This window comes from Theobroma umbraticum, unplaced genomic scaffold (assembly GCF_002168275.2).
Source record: "Theobroma umbraticum cultivar Fairchild unplaced genomic scaffold, ASM216827v3 scaffold_30.0, whole genome shotgun sequence".
Classification (NCBI taxonomy): Eukaryota; Viridiplantae; Streptophyta; class Magnoliopsida; order Malvales; family Malvaceae; genus Theobroma; species Theobroma umbraticum.
Genome location: NW_018397254.1, coordinates 9,715,481 through 9,736,363, shown reverse-complemented (window position 1 = coordinate 9,736,363; position 20,883 = coordinate 9,715,481). Strand labels below are relative to the sequence as shown.

The 20,883-nt window shown below is 36.4% G+C and overlaps 3 protein-coding genes across 7 annotated transcripts; 1 reads left to right on the top strand and 2 right to left on the bottom strand.

Annotated features, from left to right (window-relative positions):
* Nucleotides 1-7,251: 7,251 nt before the first annotated feature.
* Nucleotides 7,252-13,162, top strand: TMT2 (tonoplast monosaccharide transporter2). 4 transcript variants are annotated; one of them, XM_021419747.2, is made up of 8 exons: nt 7,252-7,456; nt 7,922-8,024; nt 8,149-8,247; nt 8,492-8,625; nt 8,895-9,461; nt 9,886-10,829; nt 11,393-11,580; nt 12,536-13,162. In XM_021419747.2, the coding sequence occupies exons 4-8, from the start codon at nt 8,547-8,549 to the stop codon at nt 12,978-12,980; spliced, it is 2,223 nt and encodes a 740-aa protein (XP_021275422.1). In that variant the 5' UTR covers nt 7,252-7,456; nt 7,922-8,024; nt 8,149-8,247; nt 8,492-8,546; the 3' UTR covers nt 12,981-13,162. The 4 variants fall into 4 exon arrangements, with proteins under 4 accessions (XP_021275422.1, XP_021275414.1, XP_089641398.1 ...); XM_021419739.2 differs by lacking the exon at nt 7,252-7,456 and adding an exon at nt 7,550-7,627; XM_089785272.1 differs by lacking the exon at nt 7,252-7,456 and having other exon boundaries at nt 7,644-7,963.
* Nucleotides 13,163-13,306: 144 nt separating this feature from the next.
* On the bottom strand, nt 13,307-14,652 carry HSK (homoserine kinase). The gene has a single exon (XM_021419772.2). The coding sequence runs from the start codon at nt 14,499-14,501 to the stop codon at nt 13,404-13,406; it is 1,098 nt and encodes a 365-aa protein (XP_021275447.1). The 5' UTR covers nt 14,502-14,652; the 3' UTR covers nt 13,307-13,403.
* Nucleotides 14,653-14,747: 95 nt separating this feature from the next.
* GLR2 (glutamate receptor 2) lies at nt 14,748-20,552 on the bottom strand. Of its 2 annotated transcripts, XM_089785266.1 has the most exons (8): nt 20,171-20,552; nt 19,396-19,750; nt 17,803-19,145; nt 17,433-17,710; nt 16,716-16,747; nt 16,432-16,610; nt 16,216-16,329; nt 14,748-15,933 (listed from the first exon to the last, which is right to left on the bottom strand). In XM_089785266.1, the coding sequence occupies exons 2-8, from the start codon at nt 19,694-19,696 to the stop codon at nt 15,454-15,456; spliced, it is 2,727 nt and encodes a 908-aa protein (XP_089641392.1). In that variant the 5' UTR covers nt 19,697-19,750; nt 20,171-20,552; the 3' UTR covers nt 14,748-15,453. The 2 variants fall into 2 exon arrangements, with proteins under 2 accessions (XP_089641392.1, XP_021275370.1); XM_021419695.2 differs by having other exon boundaries at nt 16,216-16,610; nt 20,171-20,549.
* Between the last annotated feature and the right edge of the window lie 331 nt (nt 20,553-20,883).

Here is a 20,883-nt window from a genome sequence, read left to right as displayed (position 1 = left end):
AAATAAAATAAAAGGTTAACAATCCCCCACATGATTCAAAATTTAAGAAATACAAAGCAGTTTTTTACAATGCATTCGATGAAGGTGTCTTGTGGACTTGAACCTCATTTAGTATGTGAAAATCCATTCGAAAGAATCGTAGCAAACTTGTATCTTGAACTAAGATCTTCTAGCTTGAGCTTCAATTTATCATACACATTGTACGAGGTTTTATTGAGTTCTAAACTAGGTCGCACTTTTAACGACTTCGCACTCATATCTTGCTTCTTGAGTGCTCTAGGAAAAAGTCCAATCTCATAGGTTACAGCCTCATAACCACACTCAAATATGTGAGTTCTTCAAGGACATGTGTAACGGAAGCATATTTTATGTACATAATTTGCTACAAACTCATTTAGAGCATATGCTTCTCCTAACCACTATATTAAGTACAATAAAATCACGGTGGGACTATATATATTTTTTTAAATGGTACTTCTTCAATCACTAAACAACTTGATCCTACCGCATTGAACCTTCATTTTAGGATCTCCAATTAGAAAGGTTGGGTTACCATTGTAATGAATTTCTAATTAATTGGCTCCAATCCTATCTCTCTTGAACATTTAATGACTTGTTTTCTAACTAGTCCTTTCGATAACGGATCCGTAATATTCTTCGAAGAAGGAATGTAATTTAAAGTGATTACTCCATTTTTAATTAAACTCATAATTGTTGTCTGCCTTAAACATGTCTCCTTTACTCCTTTGAGTTTTTTTGTTTACATTTCACAATAGTTGCTTGATTATCATAAAGAAGGCAAATTGCAAGAATTGATTTTTCCATAATTGAAATATCCATTAATAAATGTTTAAGTCATTCTACTTGTTATGCCATCACATCTAAGGCTATCATCTTGGATTTCATGAAAGACAGAGAAATACATGTTTGCTTGGAAGATTTTCATGCAACAGCAATTTCACCTAATATGAAAACATATCTTATGGTAGCTTTAGTTTCATCTGAATCAAAGATCTAGTTTGCATTGCTATAGCCTTCAAGCGCAGTGAGATAACTTGAATAGTGTATATCCAATGATATGGTACCTTTTGGAAATCTTAATATCCTTTCCAATGTTGTCTAATGATTTATATCAGGATTGCTTGGTATATTTACTTAACCTTCCCACTGCTTGTGCTATATCCAGTCTCGTAGCATTTGAGAGATACATGAGTGTACTAATAATATAAGAGTACAACAACTGAGAAACAAGCTCTCTAACTTTTTTCCTTAATCTCACATTTGGATCCTAAAGTGTGCTCATGGGTTTACAATCATATTTATTGAATTTCTTTAATATTTTTTCAATATAATGTGATTGCGTAATTGTAATACCCGTTGAACTTCATAGAATTCTAACTCCCAAAATGGCATTTGCCTCTCCTAAATCTTTCATGTAAAAGTTATTCGACAAGAAATGTTTAATCTCTTTAATAATATTCATATTGTTATTGAAGATGAAAATATCTTCCACATACAAACACAATATGACACATTCAAGGTTAGTAACTTTAATATAAACTCATTTATTAAAGTCATTTATCAAATCCATTTGACAAGATTACTTGATCAAATTTCTCATGTCATTGCTTTGAGGCTTGTTTTAATCCATATAAGGATTTCATTAGTTTACAAACTTTATGCTTCTGACTTGATATGACAAATCCCTCAGGTTGTTTTAGATATATTTATTTTTCTAATTAGTTATTTAAAAAGGTAATTTTAACGTCCATTTGATGGATCTCTAACTTATATATGGATGCCAAAGCTCTAAATATCAAATTGTCATCATTTTTGCTATTAGAGAATAAGTGTCAAATAATCAAACTTTTTTTTTTTGGGAATAACCTTTTGCAACTAATCTTGTTTTGAATTTTTCTATAGATCTATCTAGGTAAACTTTCTTTTTAAATATCCACTTACAATCAATAGGTTTACACCCTTTAGGCAATTCGGTCAAAACTCAAGTTTTATTATTTATTAGAAACTCCGTTCAGCATTTATGGCATCTTTTCAAAAAATAAAGTCTACAAATGATGCAACCTCTTTGGACATTTGAGGATTATCTTCCATTAGATAGGTGTAAAAATCGTTTCCAAAATTTTTCTCTACTCTTGCTCTTTTGCTTTTTTTAGGAACTTTCATATTGATCATATCTTCTTCCTCTTACTCAACTAAAATTGGAGTGCATTCAGAAGATATTGATTTATTTACCTTATTTTTCAAGGGTAAAATCTCCTCAAAAACTGCAACATCTCTCAATTTTATGACAATGTTGAAACTTATATCAGTAGTTTCAGATTTTATTACTACAATCCTGTAGGTGACATTATCTTGATAATAACCCATGAGAACTCCATCAATAGTTTTAGGTCTTAATTTGTTCCTTTTAAATTTTGAAATTTTTACTTTTGGCAAGCACCCCCACATTCTTAAATAATTTAAATTGGGTTACCTCCCTTTCTATAATTCATATAGAACTTTATTTAATTTCTTTTAAGAAACTTTATTCAGAATGAGACATGCAGATAAAGGTACTTCATTCCCTAAGTTTGTTAAGAGTCCGAAACTCGAGAGCATATAGTTTACCATATCCAATAAAGTTTGATTTTTCCTTTCTGGCACACTGTTTGATTTTTCCTTTCTGGCACACTGTTTGATTGGGGTGTGTAAGGGGAAGATACTTGATAGATAATGCCATTCTCATTACAAAAGTTTGAAAACGTTATAGAATCATATTCTCCTTCTCTATCTGATCGAAGAATTTTGATTTTTTTTTTCATTTTCAAGTTCATTTTTATATGTAGTAAACATAACCAATGTCCCATATTTTGTTTATATTGGAAAGACATAACAATATTTAGAAAAATCATCTATGAAGTAATAAAATATCTCTTACTATTCCTAGAGTAAAGTTGAATGTCATAAACATCACTATATATTAACTCTAAGATTGCAATTTTTCTAGTTACAGATTTAAAAATTTTTTTATGTAATTTCAACTGCACACAAATTTCACATTTTTCATACATGTTTATGTCAAATTTAGGAATAAAATCCAAATTCATCATTCTCTTAATGGATGCATTATTAATCTGTCCTAAACAACTATACCAGATATTAGAAGAAATGACAACATTATAAAAAGAAAAACTATTATTACTTTCGTTATCATGATAAACAATATTAGACACAATTAACTTGAAAAGATCTTCATAAACATATCCTTGACCAAAAAAAGACTCATTTTTACTAATTATAACTTTATTGGATTCAAACAATAATTTATAACCATATCTAATAAGAAGAGAGTTGCTAATCAAATTCCTTCTAATGTTGGGCACATGTTGCACTTTGTGAATAGACAAGATTTTCCTAGAAGTTAGTTACAAATTTATTCTTCCTTCTCTTTTCACTTGTGCAATTGCAGAATTACCTATGTTTACAAATTTTTCGTTAATGACTTGATATTGTAAAAATATAGTTTGGTTAGCACACACATGGATATTAACACCGGTATCAATCTATCAATCGGTAAATTCACACACTAAATTGACCACAGGAATGTTTGAAACAAACATTTTGTCATCCTCACTAGTCACAACATTAACCTGTAAAGCCGATGTCTCAAATGTTTTTTGACTTTTGTGAAGTTGACAAACGCTTGCCAAATGCCACGATTTTCCGCAAACAAAGCAAACATCTTTTCTTTTACTTGTTAACCATAGATGGTTGTTTACAAAAATTATCTTTTGAAAACTTTTTTATTTTGAGTTTGAATTTTTCCCTTTCATAATATTTACTTTGTTCTCAAACTCATTGGATAATTTATCATTATGTTTTTCTTTATTTTGAAGAGAAACGATTAGACTGTCCATAGTCAAAGTTTCACATTTGTGTTTCAACGACAAAGCAAAAGATTTCCATTTTGTAGAAAGTTTTTCAAGTAAAGCACCCACATGAAATTTTTCACACATTTCAATTCTCCTTTGGTTCATTTCATGAATAAGAACTTAAAAAAGGTATATTTATTATCAATAATTTTGAAGTCTATATATTTTCCTATAATATAGTTGTAGAAACCTTCATCCTCTTTACCATATTTCTTTTCTAATGCTTTTCACAAATTACGTGCAGTTTTTGTAATGTAAAAGATTTCATAAAGATTACCAGATAAAGTAGACAAAATACAACCATGATAAAGATAATCTTTATGTAATTCTGTTTATGTGCTTGTGGTCTTAAATAAGTTAGAATTAGAGTTTTGATTTGAAAGGGAAAATGATTAGGATTTTCATTTAACAAATCAATAGGATTAGAGATGATAGAAAAAAAATCCTAAAGTTGTTAACCAATAACACATTTGATTCTACCATCAACGAAAGTTTTGCTAAGAGAATTTCTTGACTTTGTAGAAATTTGTTCTTCAATAGAAACCATTTTTTTTAAAAGAAATGCAAAACCAAATCTACTCTAAAATTATTGAAATTTATATTTGGAGCATGTTTGGTCTAACTTTTTTTTAACTTAAAAGCAATTATGAAAAATAATAGCTGTTAAAATTAAACTAAAGTTGTTGGCTAAATTGTTTAACAAAATAAATTATATAAGCTCTAATTTTAGTTAAAATTACCATAAAAGGGTATTCATGCCATTTTCAATCACATAACGTAATGCTTCCAATTTATATATAATTTCAGATGTTAAAATTAAAAAAATTAATAAAAAAATAAAACAACTCTTAAATTTGTATAGTAGTAATAGTGTTAGATTTTTTTTTTATCTAGAAACCCGTTGGACCATAATGTTTCAATTCCTAAAAAAAAAGTAAAAAGATGAAACGATGTATTTAATATTAAATTTTTTTTTAGTGAAAAAAGAGAGAAAACCTTTAAATAGTATTTGAATGCAGTTTTGAATTTTAGATTTTTTTTCTCTTAATCTGTGTAATAATAATAAAATTTTAGATTTTGATATTTTGTTGTTAGGTCATTTTTTTTAATAGTTTTTGTAGAGAAAAGTAGAGAAAAGGGAAATCGCGATTTACATTGAAAAATAATAATTTGCATAGGGAAAGAGAAGAGAAGGAGATTGATTGAGAGATGGATATTTTTTGAAAAATTAATGTGCTTTTAAAAAAAAAAGAAGAGAAAGCTCCTCTTTGGAAATTTTCTTTAAGCTATTTTTTTAAAGTTTTTGTTTTAAAATTTTTTTTTAAAGAGCTTCTCAAAAATCATATTTGGTCTGATTTTTGTTTTTAAGACATAAGCTGAAAAAAAGTTAGGCCAAACAGGCACTCGAAAAGATAAAGAACAAAAAAAAAACGAAAACAACAAATACTTAATAGTTAATAACAAAATAAATAAGAAAGAGTTTTGAATGCGAAAATCGATTTGAGGCTCGCTATAAAAAGCGCTGATTTTAGAGTAAATTTCTGTCACTACCCCGGTACAAATAGCAATCAATGACGTACTACTCCTAAATTACAACGAACCACTCAAAGGATATTCTAATGTACACTCGTATAGAAAATCTGAAAAACTCGTAAATCTCTCTATTGTTCTTGAAAGAATTTTAGAATGAAGAAGAATATAGTTTTCAGAAAAATTGAATACTTTGAATGAATTTTTCTAAAAGAAGAGTTGGCTATTTATAAATAGTAAACTATCACCGATGTATCTTTTCATTTAGATTTATCTATTCAAAAGTAAACAAATATGTCCTTCTATAAATACATGCCTTTTTACAATCAAAATGTCATACATTTTCAACAGACACATTAAATTTTAAATCACTAAAAATAAAATACAATGCCAACATTAAGCAACAAAGGCAAGATATCAAAGGTATTCCCTTACATAATCCATCATATAAGTGCATTTATTCACTAAATATCTTTTTTTTCTTTCATTTTAAGATTTGAATTTGAGATTTTCAGAAAAGAAATCTCATTTTAAGGTCACGAGAAAAGAAAAAAACAGTCACACGTCACATGAGGTTGTATGAAAAATTAATAAGAAAGAAGAAAGAAGCATCCAATATAGTTGATTTTGGTGGGATGAGCAAATCTCCTAAAAGCATGGGTTAGAACAGATGCTCTCATATGACCATTTCCATGCCCCCAGACAGCCACTAGGTAGATAGTTTGATTCTTCTCTCTATGTGTTAGCTTCTTCCTAAAATAAACAGTCTGGCCACATGGCACCAGGTTTAGAGTTTTGGCTTCTTATTATTTTAGATTAGCTTGAATAATTGTAATGACCATAAGCATCACTTATTTCCTCTTTTTTATTTGGAGTATTGTAGCATCATATGTTTCAAATCTACTTCCTTAGCTCCACTTCTTATATTAATTTTGATCTCCTCTTTACCTATTTTTTCTACCTTTTTCATTTGATTAAAGTAAAGAAAACTTTGGAAGTAACAATAAAGCAATAAAGCTTCTTTTTAATCAAAATTAATTACATTAAAAAGCGCAACAACCTTTTCTTTTAAGCATTGTTTGTCACCTTTGGCTGTTAATATAATTTCTTCAACCCCCACAACCCCACTGGTCACTATAAACTTTTCCTTTCTAAAGTCACAAATCAATCTGAAAGCCAAATGGACATACCAACACCTGGAGCATACTTTCTAAGCTTTTGTTTAGTGATAAATGGAAAGTAGAAATTTACCCTAAATATTATATATGGTTACATAATTAAATTAAGGAAAGAAAGATAAGCAATCTGCCATGATTGAACCACAGTATTGAAATTGACTTGGTAGTATTTGAATTCTTCTTAGCATGAGCACAAGCAGGGAAGGACAGACCCACCAAGGAAAGTACTTTTAGTGGATGCAATCATCATTAGTACTGTTGTTGTTCTTTTATAATCCCTGTATTTGGAGGTTGGGATGCAATCATCATTCACAACTTTCGACCAAACTTAAAAACTAGTAAAAATCATCATGATAATTATTTAGACTGCTGTGATCAACTCTCATGACTACACGTTCGACCAATTAATTATAGATTAAAATCTCAAATTTTAGTTTCTGGATTGATTTTTGAGGCATGAATTAGTTTTTATTTCACTTGAATTGAACAGGTAAAAATTTGGAAGAAATAATCCTTGTTTCTCGCAGTGAAAGTTTCCATTCAAAGGGAACTTTCAAAGCCAATGAAAAAGCACTGAAAAGAAAGAACAAAAGAAACTCCCCAAGTTGCTGTTTTTCTAATCTCAAAAAACAGAAAAATCCCATCTGGAAGAACCTTCAGAAATTAAAAGAAATTAAAAAAAAAGGGGAACTTTCAAACTCCCACCACCTCATTGATTTTCTACTGTTTGTCGTTTTCGTAATAAATACATCATACATGCAGGCAACAGAGCAGATTCATCGTTTTGCATGGCAATTCAAAGCCAGAAATTAGTCAGTAATATATTTTGAAACCTTGGATCTATCTTTTTCTATTTGTTTTCTGGTATATTCTTTTTTAATATGTTGTCATTGTTGTTAAATAAGTGAAAAACCAGAAGATTCCGATCTGCAAGGTACATAATGGTGTTTTTGGACTCATCCCAATCAATACCCATTATTCTTCAAGGTCACTTCTTCATTATCAAGCAATTCTCTTTTCCTTACATGGGATAAAAAGAGTTTTCCCATTAATTTTCCAATCAAAAGTTTTCTTTTTTCATATTACTATTCTTCTCCAAAACTGCTTTTGCTTTAAACAAGCAAGAAACTTGAAAAGACTGGAAAGCCAATCATGCTTTATTGATAGGAGCGTTTTTATTTTATTTATTTGTTTATATTTTGATGAGACCAAAGGAAAGTGAGTGAAGTGATAACCCAGATTATAACAGAGCGACAAATAACTGCAATCCAATACGTGCAGGTTAGAGAGAGGTATAAGAGGCAGGTGGCACGGTTGTAAAAGGCAAACCCTCTGTTTCACTTTTGGCTTTTATTTCTCTTTACCTTTCTCACTGGTTGATGAGGTCACTTCCCCTTCTTCTTTTCTTTTTGGCATTTCATTTTCGTAGTTATTTTTTTTTTTAATAAATCATCAACCAACAACAAATACCACTTTTTATTTGACGCCAAAGTGATGGCAATTTGCAGGGGAGTTTGTTATGGCCTTTTCTATATCTGATGATGCCTGAGACTCTTATCGAAAGCTTTCTGCTTCTTCTTCTGCCGTATCTGCTTTTGCTGCCCTAGGTAAAGTTAATCACCTTTTTTTTTTATTGGTTTCATATCGGATTTGGACATCTGGGTTTTACCTTTGTTTTTGTGCTTTTTGTTTGTTTCCATTTTGGTTTTTCTTTCTTTTAATACGCGGACAAGATTTTGTTTTCATGGTATGGTCCGTATGGAATCTGTGATCTGTGACCTCTTCGGAGGTTATCAGGAACTGGTTCGATCATTCTGATCCATGATCTGGATTGTCTTGTTTCACTTTCAGGGTACTTAGTTTAGTGCACACCGTTGAGAATTGGGATTTTGGTTTTTCTGCGAATATGAGTGGAGCTGTGCTTGTAGCTGTTGCAGCAGCTATTGGTAACTTATTGCAAGGATGGGATAATGCCACTATAGCAGGTAATTTACTCCTTTTAAATTCGTCATTAGTTTCAGGAATTGCTATACAAATGTAGTTCAACATTGAAAATTCAGTCTTTCGGACAAAAATGGTCCCTTTCATGTGTCAAAGATCTATGTTAAATTTGAGTGGATGATCTAATTGGCTTGATGGAGTTTTTCTTTCCTTAATGATTAACATGTACAGTTTTTCTCTGCTTCAATATAAAGCGATTGTGGCTGTCTTCAGATTCATGAAAGATTTTTCCTTTGTGTGTTTCATTCTGCAGGCGCTGTTTTGTACATAAAGAAAGAGTTTAAATTGGAAAGTGAACCAACTATGGAAGGCCTGATTGTAGCCATGTCTCTTATTGGAGCCACCTGCATTACTACATGCTCAGGAGGCATATCAGACTGGCTAGGCCGCCGCCCCATGCTAATAATCTCATCCGTCCTTTATATTATTAGTGGTCTTGTAATGTTATGGTCTCCTAATGTTTATATCTTACTTTTGGCAAGACTATTGGATGGCTTTGGAGTTGGTTTGGCTGTAACTCTGGTCCCAGTTTATATATCTGAGACTGCACCACCGGAAATAAGGGGGTTGTTGAATACCCTTCCACAATTTACTGGTTCCATTGGAATGTTTCTGTCATATTGCATGGTTTTTGGAATGTCATTAATGACTTTACCAAGTTGGAGATTGATGCTTGGAGTTCTTTTTATTCCCTCCATTATCTACTTTGCATTAACTGTATTCTTCTTGCCCGAGTCACCAAGATGGCTAGTAAGTAAAGGGCGGATGAGTGAGGCAAAAAAGGTTTTGCAGAGGCTACGTGGCAGGGAAGATGTTGCTGGTTAGTTCTTCTGCAGTCCCTCTTTTAAAACTGGATTGTTTTGTTTACTACCTCTATGCACATTGTACTTGCCACCCAAATATGTGTTTGCATAGGTGCTCCTGTTCATGTGTGTGTGTCAGATCTCACAAAGTAGGTTCTTCTCAAAGGTTATTAATCTTTGCTTCCCTTAACAAAGAGGGAACTAGAATATCATCTATGTTAAATTGATTTATCTGACAATAAAATCAGTCAAATGTTGTGATTGCATGTGTTATTTTGAAGTTGATCCCTCTTGGTAACTGAACGTACTTTTAACTTCTGAGACTGCTTTCCCTTTTTCTAGACAGAAGTTTTAAAATAGCAATCACTGCCTACCATGGGCTGCAATATGATGAATAATGATGCATCTTGTGGATGGTACTGATATTATTTAGATGAACAGGTGAGATGGCTTTGCTAGTTGAGGGACTTGGTGTTGGAGGTGAAACATCCATAGAGGAGTATATAATTGGCCCAGCCAATGAGGATGCTGAAGACCTTGATGTATCTGCTGATAAAGATCGAATCAAGTTATATGGACCGGAAGAAGGTCTTTCCTGGGTGGCCAGACCTGTCACTGGACAGAGCACTCTTGGTCTTGTGTCTCGGCATGGAAGCATAGCTAACCAGAGTACACTTGGTCTCGTGGATCCTCTTGTCACCCTCTTTGGAAGTGTCCATGAGAGGCTCCCGGAAACAGGAAGTATGCGAAGCACACTTTTTCCACACTTTGGAAGCATGTTCAGCGTGGGAGGTAATCAAGCTAGAAATGAAGAGTGGGATGAGGAAAGTGTTGTCAGAGAGGGTGAGGACTACCAATCTGATGGTGCTGGTGGTGATTCTGATGACAATTTGCAGAGTCCTCTGATCTCACGGCAGACAACCAGTGTGGAGAAGGACATGGTTCCACCTGCCCATGGAAGCCTTACAAGCATGAGACAGGGTAGTCTAATGCAAGCAAACGCTGGAGAACCAGGTAGCATGGGGATTGGTGGTGGTTGGCAGCTGGCATGGAAATGGTCTGAAAAGGAAGGCCAAGATGGAAAAAAGGAAGGGGGATTTAAAAGAATCTATTTGCACCAAGAAGGCATCCCTGGATCTAGGCGTGGGTCACTAGTTTCTCTGCCCGGTGCTGATGCGGCCCCTGCAGAAAGTGAGTATGTCCAGGCTGCTGCTTTGGTGAGTCAGCCAGCTCTTTATTCCAAGGAGCTTTTGAAGCAGCATCCGGTTGGACCAGCTATGGTTCATCCAGCTGAAACTGCAAAGGGACCAAGTTGGAGTGACCTCTTTGAACCAGGAGTCAAGCATGCTTTAATTGTAGGGGTTGGAATTCAAATACTTCAGCAGGTAATGTGGAGAACCTAACTACAATCTTCTACTGACCTGCTTGTTCTCTTTCCGAAAAACAGCTCAAATAACCCTTCTAGCTTGTTAATGCAGAATTATCAAGTTTTTTCTGTTATCCTTGTTTCTCATCCAAAAATTGTTTTCTCATGGCTGCATTATAGCCTGCTTTACTGTTCTAGGGATATTGAATCTGTCTCAGGTTAGATACAGCTTACAGAAACAGATATCTTTAGCTTTTAAATCAGAATCTTGTTCAAACCTTCAGATATGACATTCATGGAATAGAACTCATGGCACGGCTGTTTGCGTTTCAAATGATACAGTATGAGATTGAAGACGGCTGCTACAAATGGCCATTTGTTTTGCTTTAATTGCACTATATTGTTTATATTTCTGCACAGCATTCTTTGAACAGAACACCTGCCACCTCTTTCTACCCTTTTATGGAGTACAAGCTTAAGATGCATTAATATTAGTGGGGTGTAGTACTGTTGCAAAATTATGTTCCACCGTCGCATCACTTGCATATTAAGGATCCTTATTTTCTCTCTTTTTAAATGCAGTTCTCTGGTATAAATGGTGTTCTATACTACACTCCCCAAATTCTTGAGCAGGCAGGAGTTGGAGTTCTTCTTTCTAACCTGGGCCTCAGTTCATCTTCTACATCGCTGCTTATTAGTGGCATTACAACTTTGTTGATGCTTCCAAGTATCGCTGTTGCCATGCGGCTTATGGATATTGCTGGTAGAAGGTAAGTTTATTTCTTTTTTGAGTTCCCTTGGAATGATAACAAGTCTCACGTGAAAGCACAAGATATATATTGCCTTGAAATTTGAAAATTTTGGTTGTGTGGAAATTGCTTAACCCTTATTCATATACCTTCCTGTTGGTATAATTGTAGTTTTTTTTTTTTCAAAGGCTGGTATAATTGTAGTTATTGTCTCAAATGTGCCAATAATATGATGGTGGATTTTGTTGATTACTTGTCCCCATTTGATAGGTTAGAAAAGAATTGGTTAACTTTGTAACTGCTATTTTACAATTTCATTAGAACATGCCATGCTTACAATTTAAGTGTCACTCATAAGTCAGGTTTGGTTGGATGGCTTATGTTCAATGTGGCTTCCTTGAAAACCACCAAAGTTAGAAAATTATGTTTATTAAATGCCAAGTCTATAAGCTATCTTAACAGAGATCTACAAAATGAACAGAAAAACGCCGAACCGAATTTTGGTTTTCCTGCAGCATTAAAGCTCATATCCAATGTTAAGTCTCTGCTTTTATCTTTTATTTGTTCTCTGTTTAATATACAAGTTCTCGTAATATTGTCAAATTAACCAGGTCTTTGCTTGTATTACCAATTCAAAATGAAAAGTGTGTTTAGCCTTGGCAGCATTAAGTGCTTAGGAGGAAATGCTAACCCTCCCCTACGCCTTGGTGGTCCATTTTCGTCTTGTTTGGGTCAGTGATGTTCATGGTGGCTGGTAGCATTCAGGTCTGTGGTCATTTTGATTGTTGCCTTGTGGGTCTGCGGTGTAAGCAGGTTAACAATAAGCCCAGTCAAAGAAGAATATCATAGAAGCTCTTTTAATTCAAAGTTGCAAGGGGATTTGACATTGACATTCTGATTAACTCTTCTTTCCTCTGTGTTGTTACTTGATCTGTTCTCATCTGTCAATCATTTTCCCCCTCTTCCTCTGTTGCAGGAGTTTGCTGCTCACCACAATCCCAGTCCTGACAACATCTCTTCTCATCTTGGTCCTCGGAAGTGTTGTGAAAATGGGGAACGTTGTGCATGCAGCAATCTCAACCGTTAGTGTGGTGCTCTATTTCTGTTTCTTTGTCATGGGATTTGGGCCGATTCCCAACATACTATGTGCCGAGATTTTCCCAACGCGGGTTCGTGGCATCTGCATTGCCATATGCGCCCTCACATTCTGGATTTGTGACATCATCGTCACATATTCACTCCCAGTGCTGCTCAAATCCGTTGGTCTCCCTGGTGTCTTTGGCATGTACGCAGTGGTTTGTGTTATATCATGGGTATTTGTCTTCCTGAAAGTTCCAGAAACAAAAGGCATGCCTCTAGAAGTCATTACAGAATTCTTCTCCGTGGGTGCGAAACAGATTGCAGCTGCCAAGAACAACTGAGTCGGTTAATGTTGGATATTGAAAGTTTTGACGGGTGTTCAAATCTTCTTTTTCTTTCCCTTTGATTTTATTGGAGGTGCTGGCAAGTAGGCAGTTTGATTTATGTAGAAAGAGAATAACATATAAATTTGTTTCCCTATTTGTTATAATTTCTAAATGACATTTAAATTTTCTTATTCAAATGTTACATTTGGATATATTATGGTTTCCAAAAACTGAAAGTTGAGAAGACAAAAGGTTAAGAGCAGAAAGATTTCTCTTTACTTCGGGAAAGGTGAAGAAAGTTGAAGCTTTTTATTCACCAAAGCCCGTGTTATAACCAACAAAGTAATCTGTCGCAATTGGGCTGCAACTCTCAAACTCAAAACCACATGTTCATATCTTATAACTCGATTCAAAGCCATTCCTCACTCAATTTGATCATCATCTGGGACAACTGTCGACAAGCCTAGCACCAACTCTATCGAGCCTTTTAACCATAGCCACCGACCTCAAATTCCCTTCTTTTAGAAACGCCTCCACCATCTTTTCCCCGATCTCCTTCCCTTTCTCTTCATTATCAATCACAGCCACAGCCGTCGGCCCCGCCCCACTAATCGTACACCCAAACGCACCGGCTTCAATCGCAGCCTTCTTGACCCCTTCCATCCCCGGAATCAACGGCGCACGTTTCGGTTCCACGATCTTGTCCGACGACAACGCCTTCCCCAACCCTGCCACGTCACCCTCCAACACCGAAGCCACCAATGCACCCGCTTGGCTACAATTCCACACGTGGTGCGGCATCCCGATTTCCGCGGGCAGAGCCGCCCGCATTTTCTTGGTGGGGGCCTCGAAGTCCGGGCTAACTAATATGAAAAACAGTTCCTGATTACTGGGGAAAACTAAGGGTTTTAATTCTAGAGGTTCGTAGCTTTTGATTAGAACGAAACCTCCCATGACTGCCGGAGCGATATTATCGGCGTGATAACCGGACACTTTTGCTTCGGATTCTAATCCAGCTAGAATCAGCTGGTCAGCTCCGAGTTTGGCGCCGAAAAGTTCGTTGACCGCCACGGCGGCGGCAGCGGCTGAGGCGGCGCTGGAACCGAGGCCGCTTCCTAAAGGTAAGCCTTTTTCGAGTTTGAGGGAAATGCCGAAGGAGCGAATATGAAGCATTTTCAAGACGGCGATGGCCGCGATGCCGGCGCAGTTGAAGAGAGGGTTAGAGGAGAGTTTAGAAGATCCGGAGATTTCCGAGATCGACACATGACCGGGACGGACGGAGGAGTCAAGGCTAACGGAGACAAAGTCACCAAGGCCGTCGACGGCGGCGCCGAGGAAGTCGAAGCCTGGGCCGAAATTGGCGACCGTGGCAGGGGCGAAGGACTTGACGAAGGTGAAGACGGGCTGGGGCTCGGGCTCTGTGGTGATGGTGGTGGAAAAAGAGGCTTTGCATCTAAAGATGGGGGCTCTTTTGGTTGATGATGGAGGGATGTTGATGGGTTTTAGAGGGGGTTGAAATAGAAAGCAGATTGCCATCCGGAAATGATGAAAATTTGGGAAATTAGGGTTTTCTTTAGGGTTTAAGTGAGAGTAATGAGAGAGGGGAACACTGGAAATGGAGGTGGTGGGTGCTGGAATTCTGTCTCTTTAGATTGAAAGGGACACTCAGCCAAACCCCGCTAACCTTTTTCTAATACTAAATATTAAATTAATGTTAAATAATATATATCGAATTCTGTAATTCACTAAACACAGTTGCAAATTGCGTTCGATTCTTGAAGGCAACCTTTGATTGGACGCAAGGTTTAGCATTATTTACAGCCCGGCTGAAGTTGGGCCTTCGGCTACTAAACAAACTGAACAAGAGCGTTGTGAAGGATCTCATTTATTTATTGTGGTATGGGGCTGATTGAAAACGTTTCCTTGCTCCCAACAATAACTCCCAAGACCAAACAGCACCTGAAACTTTTGTCTTGGTAGCAGGAATAACATACAGCACCTGAAACCAAACAGTCTACAAGCCTAAACTTGGTACCCATTCCAGCAGCTATTAATCAGTTGCGCTGAAGGTTCCGGCATTTTCCTTCATGGTGCTTGATTCCCCCACGGAAATGGCCAGCACAGAGTGGCCAAAGGGGTAACAAGCTCGGTAGCAAGCCTATGATTTTTCTTGAAAGAAAAGGGTAGGGGCATCGCATTCACTATGATCTGAACAAGGAACTGCAGTGATCAATTCTGCATGCTGTGAAGTACTATACTTGAGAAACATTCACACTGTTTCTTATAGATCATAATCATATATGTAATATGTTACATTTTTACGTTAATGCCTCTGTATAGATGATTGAATCAGCTGAAACCCCAGGAGGACCACTGGAGCAGAGAATGGGGGTGAACAATCTCTACCTAGAACATCAAAGACGATCCTTCTAAACTGGAGGATGAAGTGATCCGTGAGAGTAGTAGTATTCAATTGCAACTGACCATATTATTTAACGAGCCATGAGTCACCATTCTGCCTTTCATGGGAAATGTCCCTCTCAATCCTCCCCGATCTAAAAGTCAATTCCTCCTCTTTATGATAACCATTTCCTGAAATACTCTCACGTTTTCTTTTTGAGCTGCTTTTGGGTTTCTCTACCTTCCCATCAACGAATGATAGAAATGTTTGAAGACGTGCAGAACGGGAGCTTGCAGGGATTGTAGAATCAGGTACCTCAGGACAGTGCCGGCTGAACTGGCGAAACATCAACGAAAAGTACACGAGGAGAGCAAGAACACATGCAATTCCACATATAAGGAATAGCCCCCAGAAGCTTTGTAAGTCAAGCTGTTCAGATTCAGCCTCAGAACTACAAGCCTTCCTTGACAGCCATCTGTCATGAATCTTCTGAAGCTCACCATTCTCAGATAGAGCAAGAATGGCAGTAGACATGTCAATGGCTAGTGGAGAGTCTTTAGGAAATGCCTGAACCAGGGAAAAAAATTATAGCGGAAATCATTCACCGTGCGTAATAGAATGAACATAGGTGTTGAAGATTGAGACATTATAATTAGCTGAATTGTGCATTTTTATAGCTCAAGGATGACTTGCTGAATCTTATGCACGATGCAACTTGTACAAACTTTTATGTTTTGTTGAATGTTGTGTCACAGCATTATGGTTCATTGAGGAACTTCAATTAACTCGATTTACTGGAATATGCAGAGGAAAAAAAAAGATGAATTAGCCTCATGTGAGATAACTTACAAATCCCCATCCACTTTTAGTAAACTCCTGGCCTCTAATTGAGAATTTACAGTGGTCTGAGAGGAAGAGGTCCACATAGGGTCGCTCATCAATTATTGCAGCTACCCTTCCACTCTGCAGGGCATGGGCATATTCTTCTGGTGAGCCAAGAGAAACAAGTCTTGATTTTGGAATATTCAGTTCCTCTATCAGATAGTTTTCAGCAAAAGACCCTACTTGGAAGCCTATCGGTTCATTGCTACTAATTAAGGTATCAACTCCTTTGATGGGTGATGACAACTGTTGCACCGTGAGGATTGATGTCAGGCTTGCAGTGTAGCTTGAGTTGATTATCAGAACTACGAAAAGCCAGATAATCAGTATAAGGCGTCCCAGCGAGCTCACTGTATTTTCTCCTGGAAATTTCAAAAACTCCAGAGTTGTTATATTGGGTATGGGTAATTCTGAGTTCTAACTTCTTGGTTGAAATAAGTGAAATTGTCAAAATGGAAATAACTTACTATGGGCAAAAAACATTGTAGAGAAGCTGAACCTGCAACAGGATAAAAGGAGCAAGACAGATCAGGAGTCAGAAAGACAACAAACAAGTCACAGGTCAAATGGAAATAGATGCAAAACAGAGTTGTTTTTTGATTGTACATTTCAAATTTGCAGATATGATTTCTCACAATCAGGATGAATGCTTAGATAAATTGTACAGGTGCTACATGTTGAATGTAGTAAAAAGAAAATCCAACATTTCACAAGTGATGAAAACATTCACAACAAATGGAACATAAAACACATCAACAAACTAAGAGGCAAGAGAGAAAGAGAGAAGCTGACATATTTCTCCTGTAATATTGTGGTAGTTATGTGTTTCCATCACTGCAGCTAAAGAAAACATCAAGAAGATAAGAAATCTCTCCTTGGAGAGCTTCTTCTTTTAGACAGAGGATACGCATGTGAGTAAAGAGGCACTGGTGGTTGTAATTAAAAGGGGGGAGGCAGAGATGGTTTACAATGGTATGCTTCCTAACAATTGCTCAAATCATGCTTGATTATCTTCTTGCATTCAGTAGGACCTCCATCATAAACTTTAATTTCACTCATCTGTAGTTAAATTTTTGGGTTTTATAGCATTCAGAAAAAGTTGAATTTCGTCTTTTCTATTCATTTATGAACGCCATATGCTAATGCATCCAAACAAAGATGAATTCATGTAATTATATACTCACCACAAAATTGTGACAATTTGCTGCTTAGGAGGGCCCCGGAATTCATCATTTATTCTATGTTCAAGGATCCACACAACTGCTCCCACAATGAGGAAAAACGCTGCCGTGACTGCCCACATTAATGGAGTAAATGGCCGCGAGAAGGACCAAGGACTCGAACTTATCTTTTTGACTGGAGCTACCACAACCAGCCCAGATTCTACATATGGCTGAGTGAAATCTACTATTTTTGTTCGGTTTGTCACAATGGCAATGTCACCTACGACACCATCGAAGACCTACAGAAACAGAATATCAGAACTGGTAGAAATCATAATTATACATTTTATCATTTAGGAAAATGGTTGCACTTTCATTTTAGTCTACTCACACCAGCACTAACTTCACTGACAAGCTCATAATAGCTTGGGTTCTTATGGCCATCTCCAAACGGAATGAACCTGTATGGAACAGCATATGGAAGCAATCTAATTGCAGCAAGGAATACGTCTATGCAATATCCTTCCACATTATCCGTGCCATTGACTAGCAACACAAAGTCTCGGTAGCTAACTCGCTTTGGAATTCCAATTCTTAGTTCTCTTCCATTGTTCGGAAAAACCCATCCACGAGGCTTTGTTGTTTCTCCTCCAGGCCATACCACACTGTCTAACTGTTGGTTTGAACTAGAACGGTTAGGCTTTTTACCATAAAGTGTCTCTGGTGACACAATGGAAAGACCGGAGTAGTTAGACCAGTATCCAATAAGTTGATTCCCAGTTTCAATTGCATTAATAATGTCAAATGAAGGATTTATCAGGGATCTTTCTTGATTAAACTGCATAGGGCCTGTCAGACCTGTCGTATTTGTCTCCAATATGTTTTTAAGCAACTGCTTCCCACCATCAAATGTATTTAATGCAGAAAGGTTAAGAGTCCTCCCACTAAGACCATTCAATCTTGTATCATTGGAAAATGAAAGGGTGCCGCCCTGATCTAGTAACAACTTTACTGCACGAGCAATCATCCAAACAGTATCATACGCATATAGACCATAAGGGTTAAACCCAATAGAACCGTTACTCAGCTGGTTCCAACGAGACATAAAATTCCTTTTCCTTTTCGAATCAGGTGTATGAGGACGAAGTGTTAGTGCTCCTCGGATTGAGTTTGCTGTCTCTGATTTAAGTGGAGAAGTTGAATCTAGAACAGTGGACAGCCAACTAGAAGTTATCCAAACATATTCTTTCCCCATCATTCCAAGGCTCTTGGCCACATCAAAGACCAAGAGACCTGTTTTTGAGAAAGTGTGAAGAACAATTACTCGAGATTCCATCATTTGAATCTTAGCTAATTCTCTAGAAACTTCACTTCGTGTTGCTGTTGGGTCTGGTGAAAGTGCACCTTTATAAGAAATTCTGCAACGTCTCTCGGAAAGTTTATCGCCTAATGTGATTATACCATTTCGGCTCTGATCATCATCACTAAAAAGAGCAATTACATCAGCCCAACCAAAATAACTAACCATCTCAGCAATGGCAATCATCTGGAATAGGTCATTTGGGGCTGTTTGAACAAAGAAAGGATACTGCAGAGGTGACAGGCTGGGATCTAGGGCCGTGAATGACAATAGTGGAACATGGAGTTCATTTACAAGATGTGATAGGACGTGAGCCATCACAGAATTTTGTGGACCAATTATTGCTACTTTATCAGTCTCCATAAATTGCAATGCTGCGAATAGCAAAGAAATACAAATTATGAGTATTGTTATTTCCCCATGAAAATACTCGTGAAAAATGAGGTATAATAACTTTATTCGTCTGACAAGCAATGACTCATAATAAATACTGTTACTTATCCTAGGAAACACTCGCTTTAAACATAGAGATCTAGTGACACGATATGAATGAAACTAACTGAAGATACACATAATCAAAAGTTAGGGACAAAAGGAGATTGAAGAGACTTAAGGAAGGAATACCTCCAATAATGCCAAGAAATGAGCTGTAGTTAGAATCATGCAGGCTTATAGTCAATTTCCTACCAGCAAGAACACTAGGATCAGAGTTAATATCATTCTCAGCAGCCTTCATTGCAACCTTTGCAACTTTCCCATTGATAGAATTAAATGAGAAAATAGCTCCAACATTGACAACATCAGGTTTCGAAGCCTCTTCTGAAAACACTCCAATAAAGAGAATGGAAGTTGACAGCAGCAAAACCAGGTTCATGGTGATACTGAATAACATTTCTGACCACTGACCATCTATCTTCAAGCACATGACAGAAGATGAATAAACGGAATCCACCAATTTGTCTATGAATTAATGGTCACGCTGAACAAATATTAGAATCAGATCAAAATTAACCAGAAATCTGTATTATCCACGGAAAGCAAAGGGAATCATTCCGTTACAAGGGAAGTAGCAACACTAACAAACCCAGAAGGCAAAGAGCCCAAAAAGAATTTTTTAAAAATTTAGCTTAGTGAAGTAAGTCTCCCAAAAGAACAAGACAAACCCATTTCAAGTTCTGGCATGGAGAACTAAAGACTAATTAATTAAGCAACAGCATAACGCTTTATGGATAAAAGAAAGAAAAAATACAAAAAACAACAAGCAAAGTAAAGCACAAAGTTTTGTACTTTGTAGACAGCAAACTGGATAAAGCAACAAATATCCCACCAACAGCAAGCGAGGCTGCAAAAGTAAAGGTTCGGGTGGTTTCTGGATATTCACGAGGGAACCAACACTCACCACAAGCTGAAAAGCAAACGCATGGCGACGGAATTCAGAACAAGTGACTGCAGAGAGTCCACCAATCTTCCGAAAACGAAAGCTAGAACCATTAATACAAAGAGCTCAAAAAAGACATATCAAATGGAAACAATAAAGTAGCTACTGGGAAAGAGAAATGTCCACAAAGAAAAAGGCATTGGGGTGCTACAAGAAAGAAAAAGAAGGCATTTTCCCTATTATTTTAGTATTAGATAGGAATAGGAATACTTCTAGATTAGAGAAAACGGAACAACTGGGGTTTCCATGTTGGTTTCCCTGTGGTGTTACTGTTTCTCTTTCTGCTCTGTCAGTCTCTTGTCAGCCTCAAATGGGACAGTCGAAAATTCCATAAACCATACATATACAACAAATTGGTCTAATTTCTTAGGACAAAGACTTTTAAGGAAAGAATATATACCATCGAGATAGAGTGACGGGCCGGAATTTGAAAACAACGGTACTGGCTGCAAAACTGTGATGGTGATCTTAATTGGAATGTGATCTTAATGGGGTTTCTGGTTTTAAACTTTTGATCATATTTTAATTGATCATGGATCAAACTAATGATTAAGGTAATTGTAGAAGTGGGTTTGCTTTCCCTTCTCTTTATTTTTTTTGTACGGTGTTGATCTTGGTTATCACTTTGGTGAAAAGAACAAATCAAGTTGCTTGAAAAAGATCATTCCACTTCA